At 36.7% G+C, this 22,515-nt stretch overlaps 1 protein-coding gene across 2 annotated transcripts in view; it reads right to left on the reverse strand.

The window, feature by feature from the left end:
- Positions 1–22,515, reverse strand: part of URI1 (URI1 prefoldin like chaperone) — a 43,039-nt gene that overhangs the window by 13,672 nt on the left and 6,852 nt on the right. For both annotated transcript variants that reach the window (XM_052795612.1, XM_052795613.1), the window contains exons 2-4: positions 16,703–16,737; positions 12,540–12,618; positions 10,060–10,195 (exon numbers count right to left, since the gene is read on the reverse strand). In XM_052795612.1, coding sequence (XP_052651572.1) covers positions 10,060–10,195; positions 12,540–12,618; positions 16,703–16,737 — 250 coding nt within the window. The remainder of the gene's footprint in view (positions 1–10,059; positions 10,196–12,539; positions 12,619–16,702; positions 16,738–22,515) is intronic.

The following is a 22,515-nucleotide window of genomic DNA, read 5'->3' on the forward strand; positions in this document are numbered from 1 at the left end:
CGAAAATAAGTAAGAACTGTCTTTTTGAGTAAAAGTCTTCTAAATAAAAAAACATCCAGGTGGAGAGTCTGTTTTAGTGTAACAAAATTAAGACTGGTATTTGAAACATACTGTTAAAAATCCTTTGAAACTTCATTCCCGTTACTGTGTTTAAACATTTTTGTTATGATGGACAAGTGAAATATGCTTATGCCCTAATAACTGTACATTTGACACACAACAGAAGGCCAACAGCTCTTCTGTCTGGGCAACCATGCTTTACTGCAATTTTGTAAACCTACATGAAGAACTACCCAGTTCTCAGACATTAGTTCATTTGAGACATTGCTTTCTATATCCCCTTGTGCCAATTAAATAATGAATCCTTTCAATAGCAATTTATAAAATATTAAAAACTTAAGTTTCACTTTTACCTTAAAGTTATCATAAAAAACAAACTAATTTGCAAAAGAAGAAGGTCATAACCGCCTGAAAAGGAAACACGGCTTTGCTAAGACTTAAGAATTGGGGGAAAGAGGGCACAATTAAAGCCTTATACTAATAATATTAATAGACTTGCACTCTTTGTTCAACTCAAAACTAATACAAATGCAAATTTTCAGGAGGGAAGACTTACTACATAAATTAGTTTCAACAGAGGATCTCTAAGACCTTGCACCTACTGGTCCTATATACCCTGAAGGAGCTAAAAGCCTTTGTGAAGAAGTAAGCTGATTTTCTATTTCAAAATTCTTTTTTGGAATCATTAAAGCAATATAAGAAGATGTCTCATACAATACTATGAAGGAGGCAAAGAGATCGTCTCTACCATGGGATCAGCAAAGTCACACTTCAAGAAACTTTTTTAAGCAGTAACTCACTTCATGAATCTAGCTAGCCCTCCCTCAGCATTGCTTCTCTGCTTACGATACTTACATGATAACCAGTACTGTAGCATGTAAAAAACCTCATGCACCTTAAATTATTTATTTTCACAACATACAAGTATGGCAGAGCACCCTGCTATTCCCATTTTACAGACAGGAACATATAATGAGGGAAAATTTAACCACAAAATATTCTAGTTCAAAAACTATTTTCAAAGTATTTTCTCAATATTCTTACTCCTTTCTTTAACTCTCCTTTTGCCTGTTAACTTCAGTATTTGATTAAGTATCTCTCTGGTCTAGAGGCTACTCCTAAAAAGTTTCAAGTTCATACATAGCTACTCCGCATAGTTTTCTGGCTAGGGTAGGCAGCTGTAAATGTTTCAGAGATTGCATTTATTATAACGATAGGCCTTTCAGATAAGGATGTGTGAAAATATACTAATAATCACAACATGATTACAAAATGCACTTAAGTATGCAAAATGAGTTTGTAGTTGTATTTAGAAAATAAAATCTACTTAGTGACTCAGACTTCTACAAACAGGTTCAGATCCCTCCTCCCCCTCTGCACAACGCAGAACAGGGAATTATGCACAAAACAGTCAAGGCAAAACACAACTACCGCCAGGCGTGTGAGATTACTCTCATCCTAATTTTAACAGATTCAGTACTGTATGCTTTTTTCCCTGTTGATATTTCACAGTGTATTAAATACAATTCCTTAAAAATCTATTACTTGCAGTAAATAGTTTAGAAAGCAAATTATGCATTTTGGAAAAGCCTACTAAAGCAAACGTCCATCCTTGCCAACAAGAAGCACGAAGACACAGATCAGGCTTTTGGGAACCTACGCATCAAATGTGCAGTCATCTCCAGTAGTGTTTCTAAGAAATAGCTTAAGATTCTCCCCTGAAAAATGCTCTGCATTTCCTACTGGATGAAATACTATTTCCAAAAAATATTCAACATCTCAAGCAGTGCCAACACACACTCTTCAGAGGACACAGCTCCTTCCACACGCAATCAGGGTCCTGCTCCCCTTACACAACTCCTTCCGAGAGCTGCCTCGTCCTCCATCAGACACAGCAGCGATCATCTCTCGCACACAGCTTTTATTCTTCAGTTAATTCCTATCAACACCGTCCACAGCTTTTTTTGGTGTATAACGCACCCTCCAAAGTCCAAATCAAAGAGAGGTGGATAGTTTTCGTACAAAATGCTCCCATCTGTGCTTTCAGCTCTTGAAGGTAGTCTCAATATACATAAACGTCTAGCTTGAGACCAATTTTCCTCAGGCTTTTATTTTACATTCATAGTAAATGTGATGCTCAGCTGTTTCTTAAACACCATGAGTGTCTCAGTCATTGCCTGTATACCTAAATATTGTTCAACAGCCATCTAGGTTACGCTGCTTCTGGAGCACCAGCTTGTGATGCTGCTTCCCGGACAGGAACACATTGGTTTGCTCTGTTAGTTAAGGACACTGAGCAGTTACCCACCGCGTTTTATTCTAAAATGCTGTACAAGCACTAACTAATCCTCCCAGCTCCCTGCGAGGGAGGTTAAGTATTACTCTCTCCTATTTTACAGATGAAGAAACAGACAGTTTAAGTGATTTGCCCTGGGCCACACAGCACGTCAGTGGACAGCTGGGATCACCGCGACGCTCCGTCCCCGGTCAGCCCACTGGGTCGCTCGCGCCTGCCCTGCCAGTGGAAAGCCAGGGCTCCCAGTCGACCAAAGGAGAGACCTTCCTGTGGCCAGGCCCCTCCGCGAAGAAGGGGTCTCCTGGAAAAGGGTTCATGTACCTAACTGCAGGGAAAGCTCAGGGTTTCGTGTTTTAAACTTGCCACTGCGCATCCTGAAAGCCTCCAACATCATTCACTGAGTTTTAAAATGTACCGTATCTAGCGAGAAACAATTCATTTTACAAACTACAGGGGGTTTTTTAGTCATTGGGACCCCCAGAAAAAATATCAGTAGGGTAAGAGAGGCTCCGTAGTCTCCTCCTCTTACTACCCTGTGGTTTAAGCTGCTTAGAGCCTTTTAAGACGGATTGAACCAGAGGCTGTTGTCCAACTTTGTCACATCCAATAACCTGAGAAAAGTCTGACATGGCTTTCAGGTGAACCCGAGTAGTTCCTATTTACATGTCTCACCTAAACCACTTGGAAAGATAGTTCAGCGCCACAGACAAGCCACAGTCTCTAGGACTGTTTTCCAGGACCACCAAAAGGAAAAGGTATTTGAATCAGAAATCAGGATATGTAGATTTCCTCTGTGCAGCAGTCTCTGAATATTTACAGGCAGCAAGATTTCTTTACATTTAGATCATTCTTTCCCAGCTCCCTTATTAGTCTGAAAGGACTTGACTGAATTTCCTTACACCATGATTAGCCGTTTTTAAGACGAAGCCCTCTGCTTGCAACATATACACTGGCAGAGGAAAGAAATAATTGGGGAACACATTTCATATTGTCGAAATGAAGTCCACCGAAGCCAGATTTTACAAGACATGACAACGTACTAATGCCAAACTGACACAAATTCTCATCTATGCATTTTGGCTTTAATGGGTTAATTAGCTTGGCTGGATACAAATTTTAATTATCTGAGTTTGACACTAATGTCCTTGGAGTGTCGTCTATAAGGATTTGGGGAATCATAGACATTATTTTAGTTACTTCTGGAAACTGTGTGTTACACTGGGATTTAAATAGTGAGAACAGACAAGAATAGTGAGAACAGGTTGATCTATTTTGAAAAGTCAGACTTTGTGAAACAGGACAAACTGAGATGAAGCCGAAGCCTGGTCTACCTTGCTAGGTCCAGTTAGTCTTCAGAGGAGTCTCATAGATATAACACAGAAGACTGGAAAGTTGGGAAATAACCTCCTTTGAGGATAGATGACTGGACAGAAAATTTAGATTAACAAAGAATTCTGTATGCAACTGAGATTTAGAGTTAAGATCTCTTCATCATCTAATGTAGTTTCTCCAGTAGAAGGTAACCAGTCTTAAGATGGTTGTATTAACACAGACTGTTTATACAAACCAGGGAACAACCACCTACCTCAGTTACTGACAGCAGCTCAGCTCCTCCAGAGTGAGAACCCAGTACATGCACCTGAAGGCAGTACCTCAGCGGTTCTGACTCTCCACCATGGCAATGCTGGGCTGCCACCATCCCATTTCAAGTGCAGAAGGGAAGTTACATGGGGGAACCACAGAATAGCATTTTGCACGCAAATTCTTTGATCAGCAATTTCTAGCACAATTATGACTGACCCCTGAACAAAACAAGAATACCTATCATGCAGTCTGTTAATGGAGCATGTTAATATCACTAAGGCTGGAGGTGAAGTATCATGCAATCTAATGCACATACTCCACTTCTGAATTCTTTGGAGATGGAATTTATTTCCTTGCAAAAGTACAGCACTACAGTACAATTATAAGTACTATTAATGTGTTATGGCATGCTATTTTAAGTGCATTACTTATTTTCTTGCTTTTAAGGGTCTGCCTAAGTAGATCAATCATCTGAGGATTTTTAACTGTATTTCAATAAATATATATTTAATCTGCAACAAAATATTTTTTTAGTCAACAATTTTCCAACAAACTATCACAGGTTACTTGAAACAAGATCTGCAATTCTGCAAAAAGTATTATCTACTAAGAGCTTTTCAAAACACCCTTCTCTGTTTTTCTATTCTTTTCTGTTCATTTTTCTAGAGATGCATTTGTTTTAAGATTCAAAAGAGAATCCTGATTGCTTTTTGTGTATACAGATTTAAGCTCTCTTTGTGCTTGCAACAACATAAATAAATTCATTCTTTATAACAGCAACTGCACTAGTTCTTTAAAATGCAATGCAACCCTTTGTGCAGTAGCTTTGTGCCTTTTAGAGACAACCTTCATTTTGTTTTCCATGTTCCCTTGGTATCAAAACCAAAGACATTTGGATTTTCTTCTGTAAAAATTTGTATAGATAATTTGGCTTTAGGAACACTAAGTAAATGCAAAGCATTTCTCTTTTAGGTTCACACACCTATGTAATTGCTAGAATTATACGAATACATTTAAATTCCTCCTAAATGAAGGAGGGTGGCATTCAGACAACTCCTCTGCTGCCCAGTAAGAATTATAAAAAGCTGGGGGCTTCTTTGAATCACAATATGTAACTTCCAGAAAGGAGTTTATTCTCCTCACTTTCTTCCACTGTGTTCTGGTTAAAATACCTAGACTGTGGTCCTGTGAGAAACCAAACACCTCCTGGGAGCTGCAGAGCAGATTTAGAGCACTTAGCACTCCACCAAATCAGCTCCTAACTTAACAAGGGTAAGGAAGGAACTGACGGAGGTTATCAAACTAAAAAGTGATCATCGCAAAAAATGGTAAAAAAATGTTCAAAAGCACAGCAAAAGAAAATTCTCCAGCATGCAGAAAAAGAGCAGAATTTTTTTTCTAATAAAGAAAAGCAACAGCTAGATTTCTTTGTAACACTGCCTGCATTTTTTGTTTTCCCCCCAAAAAGTGAGTAGGCAAGTTTGTGTTACATTCTTTAGAATATAAAGGAAGTTATTTTCACCCTTGGATGAAACATTAAAACCTCTAAAGGCCTCACTCATTCACGGATGGGAAATGGAAAGCCTTCCTATCATATATTTTGGAGACAATATCCTTTTTTCTGGAACTGCTGATAAGGAACAAATTCAAACTGGTCCTCATTTGCCTGGATCATCTTATTTATTAAAAACAATGGTATCTTTTAAACCTTGTATACTAAGCTATCGGTCAATTTTGATTGACACAAATATTTGTATTAAAGGTTACATACTGCAATTTACAATTGGGTACTATCACAATACTGTATGTTAATGTAATCAGTATTTTCATTTCATGAATTCATTTGCAGCATGACACTGCAAGGGTATTCTTACATATACTGAAGACACAATTGCTAAGCAGTTCAACAATTCTCCTTTAAGTGGGATTTTTTTTTAATCTGATAAATTTTTAACACAATAAAACCACTCCTAGTTCTGTGTGCATGTTTTAATTTCCCACTTTTTAAAGTGTTTAGACACTTGGAATACCTAGCATACTGAATTAATCCACAAATATTTACAAGAAAAATCTATTTAATTTCTTTCTATAGTAACTACCACAGGGACTATTGTAATGAAAAATTTCCCATCTTAAAGAATTAATGCGATTACTGATATAGAGAAAAAATGTAATTTATATCATCGCAAACACGTAAAAGATATAATCCCATATTCACAAAAAGAATCTTTATTCCCTCTTTGAATTCTGAGACAATACTGTCTTGCCTTGAGGAGAACAGAAATATTATGAAGTACCTTAAGCAAGATAATTGTAAGAGAAAAAACTACTGTTGCATTATTGTTGTGCTAAACTGTGACATACTTAAAAAGCTAATTTCTTTTATTATAATAGAATTTGGTGTGCATATCCTTTAATCTACTTCGCTATTTCTTCACATTTTTACACACAAACATATGTGTAAAGTGTTTCCCATTATCTGTACTACCTGGTTTAACAAACTGCAACAAATTTAAAACAATTAAAGATATACTTGGCAATTCCATAAACTTCACTAGATTTATTTTTTTAACAGTTTGGGAACTAACTGAACATCTAGGATGTCACAAAAATGTGCAGCAAATTAAAGATCTACTGCAACTCAAATATTATTCAAGAAGACATGATCAATATTTTATGAAAAAGTAACATTTGACATGAGTGGCCCAAATTTTACCAAATACATTTTAACCAATCACAATGCTGAACAGTTTGCATCTAAATCAAAAGCTAAGCAAACAAAAATGTAGCCCCAAAATGGCTTTCTACGGCTATGTCAGTTACAGTGCATTTACTTTTAAGATTCAGTACAGTCACCCTTCAACTATTCCTTTCACTTAAATAAATTTTAACCACGAAATTAATCTGCTGTGCCTGGGCATTTCTCTATTCCACAGAAGCAAACAGTTTTTCACTTGTCCTGCTTTAAAAAGCAAATTTAACAAAACTAATAAGACAAAAAGGATGACCTAATTAGTACTAAGTAATATTTAAACCTTTTATATATAGTACACTCTTATTGCTACCCCTAACTTCCAAGGCATTATACTCACTGATATTGTTTGATTTATCTGGCACTATTACTGCTTAAGCATGCAAATTCATATTTTCAATTCTTGTATGCATCTAACATACACAGAAGGAATCAAACTGCAAAGAAAATTTTCTGTGAACCTTGATTAAATTAACTGTTAGGGCAGTGGTGTCCTCAAAGGCAAACAGGGTCATCCCTGGTGACCAGAGGTCTTCAATGGGCATACCCACACAAAACTAGTCAAAGACAATGAGGGAAACTCCCCAGAACCAGTAAGAAACAACACTGAGAAGTGAGTTATAGGAATCTCTTACCCTTTTCTACCTAAGAGCCAGTCCCACTAGAAAACTTAAACCCTGAACAGATGCTTTCACACTCCTCACTACTCAGGAAAGTGGGCACAAGATTTAGTAAGCAATGAAAATGTGTCTTGTATTTATTTCCTTACAACTCTTAATTTCTGTTAAAGCACTGAATTATTAGTGCTATACTAATTAAATTCATTTCAGTTATCTGAACAGATTTGACCAGCTAGTTATGAAAATAACACCCATCTAAATTAAAGAGAGTAGTATTGGATAAAAAAATGTAGGTCACTGAAGAAACAAACCATCAACAAATATTGCTAGCTTTCTGTTCGGGAAGCAATTTCAGCATGAGCCTTTCTTTGCTCTGTTCAGACCCCAATTCCTATATATCAAAGCCTTTAAGCACACACTGGCCTTAAGCACATGCTTAAAAAAGCTTTGCTGTGTTAGGACCTTCCGACTGGCACACAGTACATTCAAGACTGCTTGCAATGTAATCCCCTGCAGTAAGCATGCCCTCTTTTCCAGTGTGTGTGACCTACTCACAAAATTTATGTCCAAAACAAAAAGATTATGTACTAAAAATCAAATCACACTGTGTCAATGTAAGGACAATGCCCAATATACATCACCCTGTAAACTATGAAGGCTCTATGCTCACAAAATGCCAGTGAAATGAGAAGTTATAACTATGAAAATAACTACAGTGCAATACACAAAAGAGACTTTAAACTAATACTTGTGAAACATCAGTCTTTCACATTTGTGCCACAAGTGGCCAATTCACATTATATAGCAACAGCCTACAGGTATTCCACGTATGTAACTTTTTCCTAACTAGAATAAACGAATAAAATCTCCAGTATTCTCCTCTAACTTGCCCTCATTTAGTGTGAAAATGGTTGAAAAGAGTTTAAGTCAGTTGTATTTTTTAATGGAGAAAAGTGTATGTATGAAAGAATTTTTATTTTTTTTCCAGAATCATATGTACTAATACGGGTTTTATCATCCAAAACTGAAAAGAGTCCTTTAAATAAAAAGTTTTTAGTTAATATCAGTGTTTTGGAGCCTCCCACTGGCAGCCATCACACAGCTGAAGTGAGCTATCAGCTGAATGGAGGGTTTATATCCAGGATCAATGACTATTTTGCTTTAAAGGAAATTAGTATTTCTGAGTTTGTATTTTAAATGCAATTTAAAAGATCATAAAGGAAGAATCCAGCATTTATTGTGTGTCTCCCAGCAGACTACTCAATGTTCAAACATCTACTATGCAAAGGTCAAATGATTTCACTGAATGCAACAGTGACAAAAATATTCTGCAGCACTGAAAAAAATATCACATGATCAAGGAAAAAGATATGGACCTGAGATCTCGCAAGAGTCACAATAAATAATGTAGATTCAGCTCAGTAAGAAAGAAAATTGCGAAGTTGTGTCAGGAGAACCAGATTAAGAAAGGTAATAGGAAAAATACAAATTACAGACTTTTGGCAATGTTGTTCATAAAGGAATATTTTAAAGTAATACAGCAAATGAATTTTTATAAAAAACCTAACTTTTCTTACACAAATATTGCTTGCACAGAACTGAAAAGAAAAATGTATTCAGATGGGGAACCTCTGAGGTATTCTGCTGCAGGCAGCAACATGGATAGCTGAACTCAAACAAAAATCCAGTGTAAATAGTTGTGGTAGTTGTAACATACACAGGGTAAGGCTGCAGTGAGCACTCATTCAGGAAAGAGACAGATTACAGGTAAAACCAATATGAAAAAAGTTTACTCAAATGCTTATCTGAAGCAAACAGCAAAGGCTAATAGGTACCAATTTATTTTCCATTTTATTGTGCTTTTCCTTCCTTGACATTTACATCAGATACTTTAGGCTCTTACTCTTTCTAACATAAAGAGGTTCCAAAGTGCCCCACGCACACCACTTCCTGCTGGTCTTGGCTCTTCAAAGCCAAGATCTCACCACCAACTAAAGAGAGCTGAAAATAAAAACAGAAATTGCCTCTCTGCCTCTGTGATGTGCTGCTATGTAAGATGAATTTGGTGGTCACCAACAACACCTGATCTGGGGAGATCCAGGGGATCTCTCCACATCAGTGGCTAAGAACGTTGAGGGCAAGAGGCAGAAATGCAGCTGAGCAGCAAGTAAGGAAAAAAAAAACCCAACAAGCAGGAGTAAAGCATGCGTAGAGGGAGAAGAAAGCTGGAAAACGGTATGGACAAAGAAAAAAAAAACAGAGAACAAGGCAGCAAAGAAATGAGATGAGACAACGGAACAGAATATAGGGAATAAGGTAACGAGCAAAAATACAATGTGATGTTCACTTTCTAGAAGAGAATACAGCATTTCTCACATTAAATAAAAGTGAAAGGAGGTTTTGAGTTTCTTTTGGTTTTTCTTTTTCTTACTTTTGTGTATAATAAACAAATGAACAAATCTTGACTGAACTTGTATTCTAACATCTAACATCAAAACCTGAATTTTGGTAACTTAAGCTGATGTATCATTAAAAAAAAAGCTCTGGCTAGATGTTTAAAAAAAAACTGGACATATCCAATAAAATACCAAGTAAAGATGGAAAATAAGGTGCTAAATTGGTATTACATCCAAATGAGACTTCTGTTAGCAAGCTCACAAAAAAAAATTGTACATGCTACTGATTTTATATATTAATACAAAGACACACAATTTTGACTATTAAATTACGTTCAGAAACATACATACGTTTTTTTCTGTGCTCAACCAGCGCAACAGCCTGCTTTGCTGAGCATTTTGAAAACCAGTTGTCCCCAAGCAGAACAGTAACCTCATTGGTGTGGACAAGTTTTCCTGGCATGAAGGCAAGAGGACCAAAAGGTACCTGTCAAAGGCACAAAAGAAACTGCTGAAAATCACTAATGAAAATAAAACCTAGACAGTCATTCATGTCTAGTTTTTAAAAAAAAGTAAAATACAGAGTTAAAGAAATAAAAATTCTACAGCAGTTATTTAATGACTAACCCTTCATAAATATTCAAATGACCAGACCCATTTGAATTTAGTATTGTACTTACAAAATCAGAAAAGTGGAATTTAACTAGACAAGTTGTTTTGTGACATAAAACTACAGTATAGCTGAATGCTCCCATGGAAAACAAATTCACTTAATCCTAACATGTAAACCTTGACAAAAATATTACCATTTAGGGGAGTTACATATTTGTTATAGACAGACCACTCATTTCCTAATAAAAGCAAGTTTAGTTTTGCTAAAATTTTTAAAATACTTAAACAGGTATGGTCAACTCACAGATGAGTTGCTTTTCTCAACATCTGGCTTGCTAATAGTAAGTACCTAGAAACTTCAGTGTAAGTTTGTGGGGCTACTGGCAGGATCACAGACTGTGCTTAATCTCACTTTAGCATTCACCAGTATGCAGACCTCAACCTTCAAGCAATGCTGCACCAAGCAAAGCCCATCCACTAATGACTGTCCAGGCACAGGAACAATACAAAAAACCAGAATACTTCAGACAGGAGTACCTTGGTGATAAACTTGTGTTATAACTTTAAGAGGTGCTTCTTAAAATGTGTAACCCCCATTTTAACATCTATTACAACGTGTGGGATACCATTTTTATGAATTAAGACACCTTCTACAGCCCATGCTTTACAGACGTTGCTTGGGCAAGTCCTATTGCTGAAGAGGAGCCTTGGCCACCCTCACTTCTGTCTCTTGCACCAGCCCCCAGCATTCGTACCCTCAGACCTACTGCCACCTGCCTGGCTGCCTTTGGGCTTCAATTGCAAAGAAATTAGGAGACCAAAAATCACATTAAAGTTAAAATGGAGGTGGCAAAAAGCTAAGAACCACATCCACATCAAGTTTTCTCAGGGTAAAAAGAGATCTGTATCAGCCAGTTTGTATCAGTTCCTTCTATTTTACTCCTCTTCAGCCTTCTTCATTTCCTTAAAGTAGCCACTTGCTTTCTCATTGCATTTGTGCTAAAGCAAAGCACTTGGCCTAGTGGATCTGTTTCCTTGGAAAGTGATCTTTCCTAGCTTCAGTATCCAGGAGGGTACCAATGCTCGAAACAGTTCTCCAGCAGGCAGGATCCTGACATTAAGACTATGCAGAATGTGCTTTTCCTACATATGTACCCTTCCTGAGTCGGTTTTCAAGTAGCAGACTGCACCATTTGCCTGTTCACTCTTCCCCCAAAATGATGAAAGCAAAATTGAAAACATGCGAAAATATTTGGCTAACAGGATAGGAACTATTTATGTACATTTAAAATAACAGATGTGAGTTGACATTGCTGCTTTAACTAAGGATAAGCCCCATCTAGCTTTTTTAAAAATAGGGTTTCTTCTATGCTTCGAAACAACACAAATCTTTTTGTTCTACATCATGTGGCCACACACATATACATCTGGTAAATGGACTACACACATAAAATCCAGAGCTGAATTGTTAGCGCAGGAAAGGGAAACACTGTCTTTCCCACGTGGTAAGTGTACTCCAGTGCCGTCTTACTAACAACTCAACTCTGTACGCTGAGCCAGGCTGCCAAGGAAGCAAGCAGTCAGGCACTTTGTGCTGAAATTAGCTATTCAGTTACTTCCAGTACAACTTCCCTCCCTTCAAAGATATATCTTGAATTGGACCTGAGAAGGGAGGAGGAAAAAAAGAGAGAAAAGCCAATTTGGTCAAAATTCTAGTGAGTGCAAGCCAACAGGGTAAAGTTTACACAGGGAGCTGTGCAGTTGTTAGGGAAGATTCAAAGCACCAGGAAAGATCGCTATGTCAATGTGAAGATCGGTGAAACAAAAATTAGCAGCACTTTTTAATGTAAAAATCAATGTTCTAGGGTTTATTTCCATGAATCAGGAAACACTACGGCCACTTTCTTCTCAGGAAATGACTAAGCACCGTAATTCAGTCATAATTATAGTTTTCTATACATTAGATTTACATATCAAACATGTCAGGTTTTGTGTTAGCATTTATGTCATCAGTTCTCAGTTGTCAGTAACATTGTAATTTATAATGGATTTCAAAGAAAAGAGAAAGAAACAAAAGCAAAGGTTTAACTATATCATAATAAATGCAACATTACAAAGTACTACATGGCAACCTGAATAACACCTCACCACCTGTGCAGATACCCGAGTTACTAAAAATTTTAGCCCATTTTCTCCTGTGAACCCTGCAGCATACATACCATGATATCGTAGGACAGTTTATCAGGCAACGTACGGAGTCGTTCCTGAAGAGCCTCATAATCGCTCTCCACCTTCTTCCTGTTGACAAATTCAATTTGATTCAATTTCGTATCTAAAGTAAAGACTTAATGTTTTTCTGCTAGTAATTCAACAACACACAAAAAATACAGAAAAATAAACTATTTTACTCTTAAACACATACAGTTGATAGATTAATAACTTATTTATAAAAGACTTGGGATGACAAACTAGAATAACATGTATTAAAATAGGGACATGATTATTTTAGCATGTCTCTTTCTGAATTTGAATTTTTTATGGTGCAAAGAATCAGTTCTTTCACTAGGATTTGGCGTATCTCACTCCATGTTCAAGTTCAACAGTTATACCACCATCAATATTTAGAAAAATAACTGAAAATCCAGTTTGTAAGAGGCAAATTCCTCAAAGTATCACTTGTAATGAAGAATTCATGACCTTGGTTTGACCTGACATAAACGGGCAAAATTTTAATTAATTCTGATTTTCAAGTGAACTTTGTGTTCCTACCAAGAGCCAACACTCCTGAAAGATGGCTTGATGACCAGGATTCTGTCGCATCTTCAGTCCCTGACAAGGGACAACATAGGTGAAGAACATCCCTTCTGCTGTTTCTTTATCCAAAATGTAAATGAGGGTCAAGCTGCATGTTGCTACCCAAGACAGAAATGGCTTGGTGAACTTGGACAAATTACTCCCACGGTAGACACCTGGCTCTTCAGAGGACTTTGCAAGATACAGCGTTTCAATTGTTACAGGGATTTTCCTTTGTGTGCAAAACAAGCAACTATACTCCCTCTAAAAAAGCCGCCTTTTGTGAAGACATTCTTAAATACTTAAATTTGGCTGGAAAAAGTCTTTTAACAGACCACTGCCATTCTGCAGATGGTCAGAAATCAGATCCTGCATGAAGTAGCTGGCATGTAAAAGTCAGGTTTGATGATATTGTTTACTTGTACTTCAAAATAGTAAACATATATATGGTAGTAAATTCTGCAATAAAAGGCAACTGAAAGCACAGAGCAGCACACTTAACAACGCTGACCCAAGATGCAAATTACAGGTTTTCTGAGGATGGTTCAGGAAAGCAATCTATAAATGTGCTGGAAAATGAATGTCATAGTTGATAACACAACTCTCAAAATATGATCATTGATTTTCTTAGATTCAGAAGCAGAGTGAAATCTTCTTCAGCATTTGTTATGAAAAACTATCTGATGCTCCTATGTTTTGACTCATTTGCCTATGTTTTGACTCATTTGCTTCCACAGTTGAACTTTGCTGTAACCACCCCACTTTATACCTGGAGTACTTCACATTTTAAGTTCCTGAACTGGTCCTGAAAAAAAGAGTTGAGGTTTTTGTGCCACTCGGACGTTAAAACCATATTCCATATACCTGATTTACAAAAGATGCTTGCTGCTGCTTTGTTTTGACAGCGGATTTCTCCCAGACATTTTAGGCAAGTTTCTCTGTCCATTGCCCACATCAAAGTGAAAATATAATAGACTTCCTTCAAAGAGGAAGGACAAACTTATGAATCTTAACAAAATTCACTGAGATGTTTTGGAGGGGGGAAGCAATATAATGACAACTTGGTGTCAACAATAACGATCGATTACTTTATGATGTTTACAGAATTCAGCCTTTGCCTCAGAGAGATCTGTATTTGAGAAATGGACACTGATGCACTCCAACCACCCGCTGAAAAACAAACACGATCTCCAAGCCAAAGGCCTTGCCCATGTCTCAAACGCAAGGAGAAGACTCTATGGGAGGAGAATGGTATGAAAATCCCCCCCGCTCGCAGCGGGATTAAACATTCCCATTGTTTCATGGCTGAAAGTCACTCAATATTTCTTCATTAATCTGAAAAGAAGATACTGCCTTTAAGGTCTGACTGCCGCCCGTTACTGAATAATCTGATTAGGGTACAGGAGAAATCACTTGCTACAAAAGCTGTTTTGCTTTACAAAGCAAAGTATGTTTCTGTTTTCAGTGGGCCCTTTGCTGATCAAACCTCCACCATGGGAATCTCTAAAACTGCGGCCACATCCTGAACTGGACCATCGAGATAAAGAAAATTAAAATCAATCCTTTTTAACTAATTGGCCTGAAACAGCATTACTTAAGGAAGGAAGCAGACCTCCCTCTTCACCTATAGCTGATGGTCACACAAGCTCTGGGGTATGCTGGCACTATGCTCAGTCCCAATACACAATGAAAAACCAAAGTGAACAGAGAGGATGAATATTTGGACTCCGGCTATAAACACGTCCCTAGAAGGGGAAACACATGTCTAGATGTTTAATCCAATACCAGATCCATTATTGGATTCATGGCTTTAGAAATATACTTCAAAAAGTGTACTAAAAAATTAAAAAGAAAATAATTTAATGGAAACATACTGAAGCTGAGCATTTTAAAACCCTGTTGTTATTCACCCAATTCTATTTAACATTCTTCTGTGTCACTGACTACTTAAAAGGTCTTATATGAACAAATTACTCAGTTGAAACAAGAGCACTCAGCTCTTGCACAATCAAGATCTAAATAAGGGTACTAAATTTTAAAGAATTTTTTTTAAAAGTGAAGATTGTATCAATGCTGTATAAATTGCTTTCTACATAAAAGATATTAGTAAGTTAGGTTTTCCTTTTGACATTCTGTGCCCAAAATCCCCAACTTCATGGGCCACTCTGGCCAGAGTTTGCACAAAAGCAAACACAAGAGCAACTTCTCCTTCCACAGCCAACTCTCCCTCCCCACTCCACAAATCTCAGCCATTTTTATAAGAGGAAATAATTGTCACAACTTTCCAAACTTTTAAAAATCTGTTTGAATTTTAAGGCTTTCTGAATATTAGTTTATTTCTGAAAAATACTGTCTCTTAGTGAAAAGAATATACATGCAGAATTTCACACGGGACCAAATTGGTACGGACACTGCAAAGCTCCTGAGGAAGTACATGTGCTGCGAATATTCTGCCTGACTTCACCACAGCAGCACCAGTAGGCACTTCAATAATATTTCCCTTATTGAAAATTTATGCAGTCTCTGAATTTTAAACATAAATGAAACATATTAGTTTTAGATTATTTTTGCGAGCCAATAGTCAGAATTTAATATGATGATGTGTATAGATTGCCTTGATTTTTTTCCTCTTATCCAGTGCTTGCAGCCTATGTGCATTTAAACTAAAAACATTTGATACACACTAAATATAAATTATTTGCTTGGAGATCTTTCAGGCATGAAGAAAAAGCCTCTTAAAATAAATTTAAAATATTATATGCTTGATGGTGTATAACCAAAGGTTTAATCTCACCACTAAAGGGGCAGTTGCTGTGATTCTGCAATAACCCTGCAGACAATAATCAAGACAGCTCCTGTTGTTCTCTCAGTAAAATCATGGTAAACACAGCATGGATATATTGTAATTTGATATCTGTAAGATCAACTGTTATATCTCACAGTAACTCACAATATAAGATTTCATTCACCATTAAATGTACATTTTCCTCAGATGCCATACAAAACTATTATTTACTAAGCATGTTTTCTATTAACCATAGATTGCCAACAGAGAAAAAAGTGCCCAGAGATAATTTTTTTACATAACAAACCATTTCTTTCTAAGCATTACAAGCTAAGCTTTATCACATAGTTTACTGGGGGGGGGGGGGGGGGGGAGGAGGAAACATTACTTTCACATTGTTTTAGCACATGGAGGGGGCGGAAGCAGAATTTCCCCATTTGCTCCATAGTTAGAAAGAAAACAACAAGAATAATTAAATTCTACCCTGGGAGTACCTTTTCACCAATCAGGCAAACTCAGCATTCATCCCACAAGGTTACTTGAGGAAAAATGACGAATGAGCTGGGTATTTAAAACAGAAGTATAAACACTAAGGCTCAGTGTATTTGTGATTTAAAGTAATGATATCAGTGGAAAATATACACATTTTAAAGAGAGTACTTTGCAACAATTCTGAGCTACCGCTAACTACAATCCCCAAAACATGCTAGTAGGTATCATTAGAATAAACAGCTATACTTTACTAAAACATAACTAGGTTACTCATCAGTATTTTAGGTATGTAATCAAACATTTTTCACTTACCAGTGCTGGATTTTTTCTTGGCAGCTAGTGACCACCTGTCATTAAAACAGATAACTACTCATGAAAAAACAAGGCTAAGCACACAGCTGCAATGTCAATGCATCAGAAACTAGAACAGTAGCTTTATAGATTTGGTGGTGTCTCTATATACATTTTTATTTGTCAGTGCAAAGGCATGTGAATGGTAGTTCTTAAGCAGCACACTTTATCACACACTAATGCAGACTGATAACCACAGAAAAAATTACAGCTTTTCAATTCATATTTTGGTACACTACCTGCTCCATAACTATTAGGTGACACACAATGTAAGATAAGTAGTAGTTTGTGCAATCTGGAGATCTATTTTCAGTGTTACATGTTTGCAGAATAAGAAAACAACATAAATTATAACAAGACATCAATGTTACTTCCATACTCAGTCATTAAAAAACAAAAAAAAAATGAACCCCACAGCACCAAAAACATTTTTTCCTTTACATCAACAAATGTTTCCACTGGCCATTTTAATTTGAAAAAGCACAAATTAATTTTGTGGTGTTTAAATACAAGGATATTTGACACCATTATGGGCTGCCGGCTTCCCTTCTGTTCTTTCTGGGTGTCAGAAAGAAGTAAGTTTTAATCTGAATATTTCACTTATTTCTTCACGCCACAGGCTTTCCCAAGAGATCCAAAATAATTTACAAAATAAAGCACATTGTTAAAATGAAATACTTTTTTTCTTTTTTAACTGTATTTTTTTAGACTATGTAGATATAGCAAACAGACAAGATACTGAAACCTGTGACCTTCCCTGGCATAATTACATGGCCATTTTGTCTTTTAAGACATATTCTGATCTCTGAATGGTTACCAAAAATATAACACAGTTTCATTCAATTATATGAAATGCAATGAAGCCATGAGGCAATTAAATATGTCTAGACATCTTCTCAATATAAGCATTTTCTAGATTTTTTCTTTTTTCTTTTTTTTTTTTTTACAAATTTCGTTTTTCCTATAGCCAAAATAATGCTAACATTTGAAAGCAATTAATGGGAAAATTTGCAGAGAAAACAATAACATACATTCAACTACCACTGAAATCACTGGAGCAGATAATTTTTTTTTTCCAAACAACAGAATGAAAGACAATTTTTTTTTCAGTTAGCATATGTGCTGCTATTGCAAAACAGATCTCAGACCCTGCACGTTCTACTCATATAGGAGTAAAAAAATGGGACTACTTTGTGAGCTAATAGTTCTTTAAACAGAGTAAAGTACTTAAATGAAAAGGATCAGCTCTACATTTGCGGTTACGCTATTTCATAATCCATCAGGAAATTCAGCCAGGTAGCTCATCCCACGTAAGCCAAGTTTAAATTTATCACTTGCTTTAAACTACTATAAATCAAATGCCTAGCAAATGTTTTCCTTAATGTGCAAGCTAACTATTTTTAAGGTTAAGAGTAAAATACAGACTTCTACAGGACATCAACTCAGAAATCTAATTCATACTATTAATATTAAGCCCATTTTAAGAGTAAAGTTTCCATAAAAGGTATAAATCATACAGCACAGCAATGTTTGATAACAATGCTAACACACAATGGAGCCCACCACTAACAAGTAGAAGAGTCAGAGCCTATTCTATCAACATCCTTCATTCTTTCAGTAGTGATTGTGAAGTACACAACATAATTAAGCATACAAAAATGTTTATGGAATCCTTTAAGAGAGTTCCAGTTTAATTGCCCCATTACAGATGAAGATGGAAAAGACAGGAAGCTTTCCATTCCCAATACATGACTTTCCATGCATGAAGTGAGCTAAAACCACAAAAAGAAAAGCCCTGCAAACCGTAAGAGCAGCATGTTCATTAACCTCTACATGATAATCCTTTCATAGCTGCATATTAACTAGTTACATATTCATAATCATTTACATTATTTAGAGGACCTTCTATGAAAATTTCCAGGCTATATCCATTAGCTACAATGTTAAAGGTTACAGAAGATAGTCTACTTAATGTTTCCAGGAAGCTTTTTTAATTAGTAAATATGTAAATTGGGCACATATGCTTTTTATGTTTTTGAAAAATAGTCCATCAGTAAAACAGCATAGGGGCATATGCTGTTTCCATTGCCCTTTATCCCCTTTAAAAAAAAAAAGAAAAGAAAAATCAATAACACCAATCAATTTTAATTTAATTCTTCTTCTTTGATATAATCTCTCTTGAAGGGATACTAAAGGGTGGAACCAACAACAAACCTTTTCGTTTCAGTGGCCAGAATAAAATGAGACCTTTTACAGAAGTGCTAAAATACACCACCTTAAAAATGTTTCAGGCTGCACTTCTGGAACTGAACTCCCATTAAAAAAATAGAGAGAAAATAAATATTGAAAAACAGATGGAGATCAATTATGCATATGTCCTTTATTAGGTCAGTCCCACTGTTTGGATAACAACTGGTCTTATCACAGCAAAGAAACAAATAGATAAATATATAAACAAATCTTTGATTCTTTGTCTTTAATCAAACACAGGAAAATCATTAGTCTATCTTCCACACATAATTTATATCTAGAGTTACAATTAAAGAATGAAAATTCCTTTCAGGGTAAATAAAATAAATGACCTGTTTGGTTCTTCATTTGAGTTCAATTTGTCTGGACACCTAGTGCCACCAACTATGCATTACTTTTAAGACATCGTAGCGGAAGTGGTATCAATAAACTCTGAATTCTCCCCTTTTAGGCATAAAAATGTATGAGTTTGTGAATGCACGTGGTTATCAATGGCTTATCTGCATACTAAAATACTTTATTAAACTAATCCTGCAGCAAACTTAATGTTACCTAATCATGGGTCTGGTTATTAAAGCAGGATCCACTGTTGGAAAACACATTACTTTCCTCCAACAGCAACTTGTTAAAATTTAGTGTTTCTCAAGCTCCTAACCAGACAAAGCCACACCTGGGAGCTCCACGAGCGGCCCCCCGGGACAGCACACCTCTGTGCGCCTGTAACCCAAAGTGTAATTCCTTCTGGATTAAAAATCAAACCGTTAAAGCAAGAGATCATGCGTTGGTTCTGCTCTCATTACTACTAGGTTGAACTAGTTAAAGGGAAGCGTACATTGCTGCTTTTACGGAATCTCGTCTCTAGGTTTCTCAAGCAGAGTTACAGCAGAGCAGGAGGATCAGCTTTAGACCTACAATCACTTCCCAAGTGTCCCCCAGTTCCACCGTGCCAATCTGAACACAGGGCAGCCTGCAGGCTAGTGACACCCAATCACCCCCCAAACAACTCGTATCATACAGCCACAGACTTCACTAGCTGTCTGAAGGCAGGAAATTCCTTTTGTCTGCAACACTTTCTCTCTTTCCAATCTGTTTCTATTCCACCTTCTCTGGGATCTTCCATCTGAAGAGCTCAAAAACTTTTCCATGAATTAAAGTGTACAGCACTTCGGAAAAGCACTGCACTGATCTTGCAGGCTGAGTAACTTAACCACTAACACTGGTCAGGAACAGGGTTAGAAACAGAAGCCAGATCTCCTAACTCAGCAGCCAGGCACTAAAATCACTTGAAACATTTCCTTGGGAATGAAGAGAAGACGAGAATGATGCTGTAGCATGAAGCTAATTCTTACCTGTACATGCCCATGGGTCTCTTAACGTGTTCCATGTTACCTCACCTTTCCCCAGCAGGTCCTCACCCTCACATACAAGGGCACCTCTTTCTTCCACCTCATTTTTCCTTATCTGTTACTTCTGCACATGCTCCCATTACTAACAGCTGAATATAATTCTCTGTGGTGCTTCTGATTATCAAGGTGGCGCACAAACAGTTCTGCTCTCCTCTGCAGTCCAAGACTATTTTGTGCTATTTCGGTAGTTCTCCAAGGTGGAGTGCATGCATGCGAATGTCTCTCTCTACTAAGCAGCTAGGCACTGCCTACAAAGGTGATGGGTTTAGCACACTGAGGGCAATTCTTCTCTCTCTCGTCGGTTCTGAAAAGCAATAAGGCAAGCTGCCAAGTCAGAATTTTATTTATGTCTCAGCTCGTGAAAAATTATAAGCAACAGAGCTGGTACTGGTATCACCTGTAGACAGTTTCAGGTACCAATGCTAAACCTGCTGTACCCGAGTCACAGTTATGTTTAAGTCTAAAGAACTAGAAACTGGTATTTTTAAGATGAGAGTTAATTTCAATGAAAATGGTGAAAATAAAAATGCCCCATCAGATTAGGAAGAGTTCCTAAATGAATGAGAGGCTGTTTCCACACTTGCGGGTATGAACATGGAAATACGCAGCATGGCACAAAAGCAAAGTTTCCATTTCAACAAATTGCAAGTTAGGTTTCTAAGAGGCCAAGTAAATGTGTGCTGCTTCTACATGCATACTTGAGTATTTTGCTTCAAAATTGTGGCTCACAATCTGGCTGGTCTTCTGAAATTAGAAGCTAGGGACACAGATCTAATCCCAGCTCTGATTCTATTTCTTCTATATGGCCTTGAGCAAATCACAACCTCTCAGTCTACATTTCTTCATCTGCAAAATGGGGATAATAGTATTAACCTACCCACCTCAGAGTGTTTAATGATGATTAATTAATGTGAGAAAAGCACTCTAAAGATGTAAGAGCACTATATAAGTGATAAAGCATTATTTACCACTTGAAAAGTAATCTGAATAAAATCAGATATGCAAGTAATTTGTTTACATGTAGCAATAATATAATTTGTGACTATTTAATCTTGAATTAGTCTCACTTTAAACATCCCTTTCAATCACATTTCCAGTTACTTAGGGAAAATGACAGTATGGAATATTTTTTGTGGAAGCAGAGCTAGTAATGAGGTGGTAATTAAAGTAAGGGTCTAATAAAGTCTGAAACCAATGATCTGCCTTCAGGAAACTGTCCCCGCCGTTCGGGACTGTGTAAGTATCTCAGTCTTGACCTTGGTTCTGTTGTTCAGAACCTTCCACAAACTACAGTGGAAGTATGCTGGTTTTCTGAAATGCAGATCCACGTTTGCAAGGCTCATGATAAATCCAAGATAATTTCCACTGCTGACCTAATTCAGATGACTCCTACTCTGCACAGTTTTAACTGCTTAACCTTCTACATTCAAGTATTTACTGCAGTTGATACACACACGAGCTGCCTCCATCTGTAAATGTTTGCAGTATCAAAACCCACTCTGCCATGCAACTCATGCATGAGATTTCTCTGTTGCACCCCCAAACCCTAAAAGTTTACCGATGAAATAACCAGTTCACAATACGACTACATTACAGAAGAACACTAATGGGTGGTCAAATATTTAATCATCTCTTGGTAACAAGGATGTAACAAGCCACACACAAAATAAACATTTAAAATGAATTTTCATTTTTTCCTCTAGGAAACTACACAGTACTTGCCTAAAACACAGCAATCACTGATGGAGAAAGACAGAATTAACATTCGCACAATTGTTTTTCCTAGAGCCCCATTTTCAATCAAAATATGAAATAAAACTATTAAAAGTTCTTCAGTCTGTTGGCACACTGTATGATCTAATGGAAAAGAAAGCAAGCATTTCTGAGCTCTCATTCATTTATTAAATCATATTACTCAAAAAAACTACATTTCGACAAATTATTAACATAAATCCCCCTTTGGGTGGAAACTTTTGCCTTTTGAAGAAATGTGTTTGGGAAGAATACTGAAGGAAAAGAGAGACTGAAAGAAATTTGAATCACGGCAAACATTTCTTTCTCAAGGAAAAAAATCTTATTTAAAAATATAACCACAATTTTTACCTTTCTCTACAAGAA

This window comes from Harpia harpyja, chromosome 9 (assembly GCF_026419915.1).
Source record: "Harpia harpyja isolate bHarHar1 chromosome 9, bHarHar1 primary haplotype, whole genome shotgun sequence".
Taxonomy (NCBI): Eukaryota; Metazoa; Chordata; class Aves; order Accipitriformes; family Accipitridae; genus Harpia; species Harpia harpyja.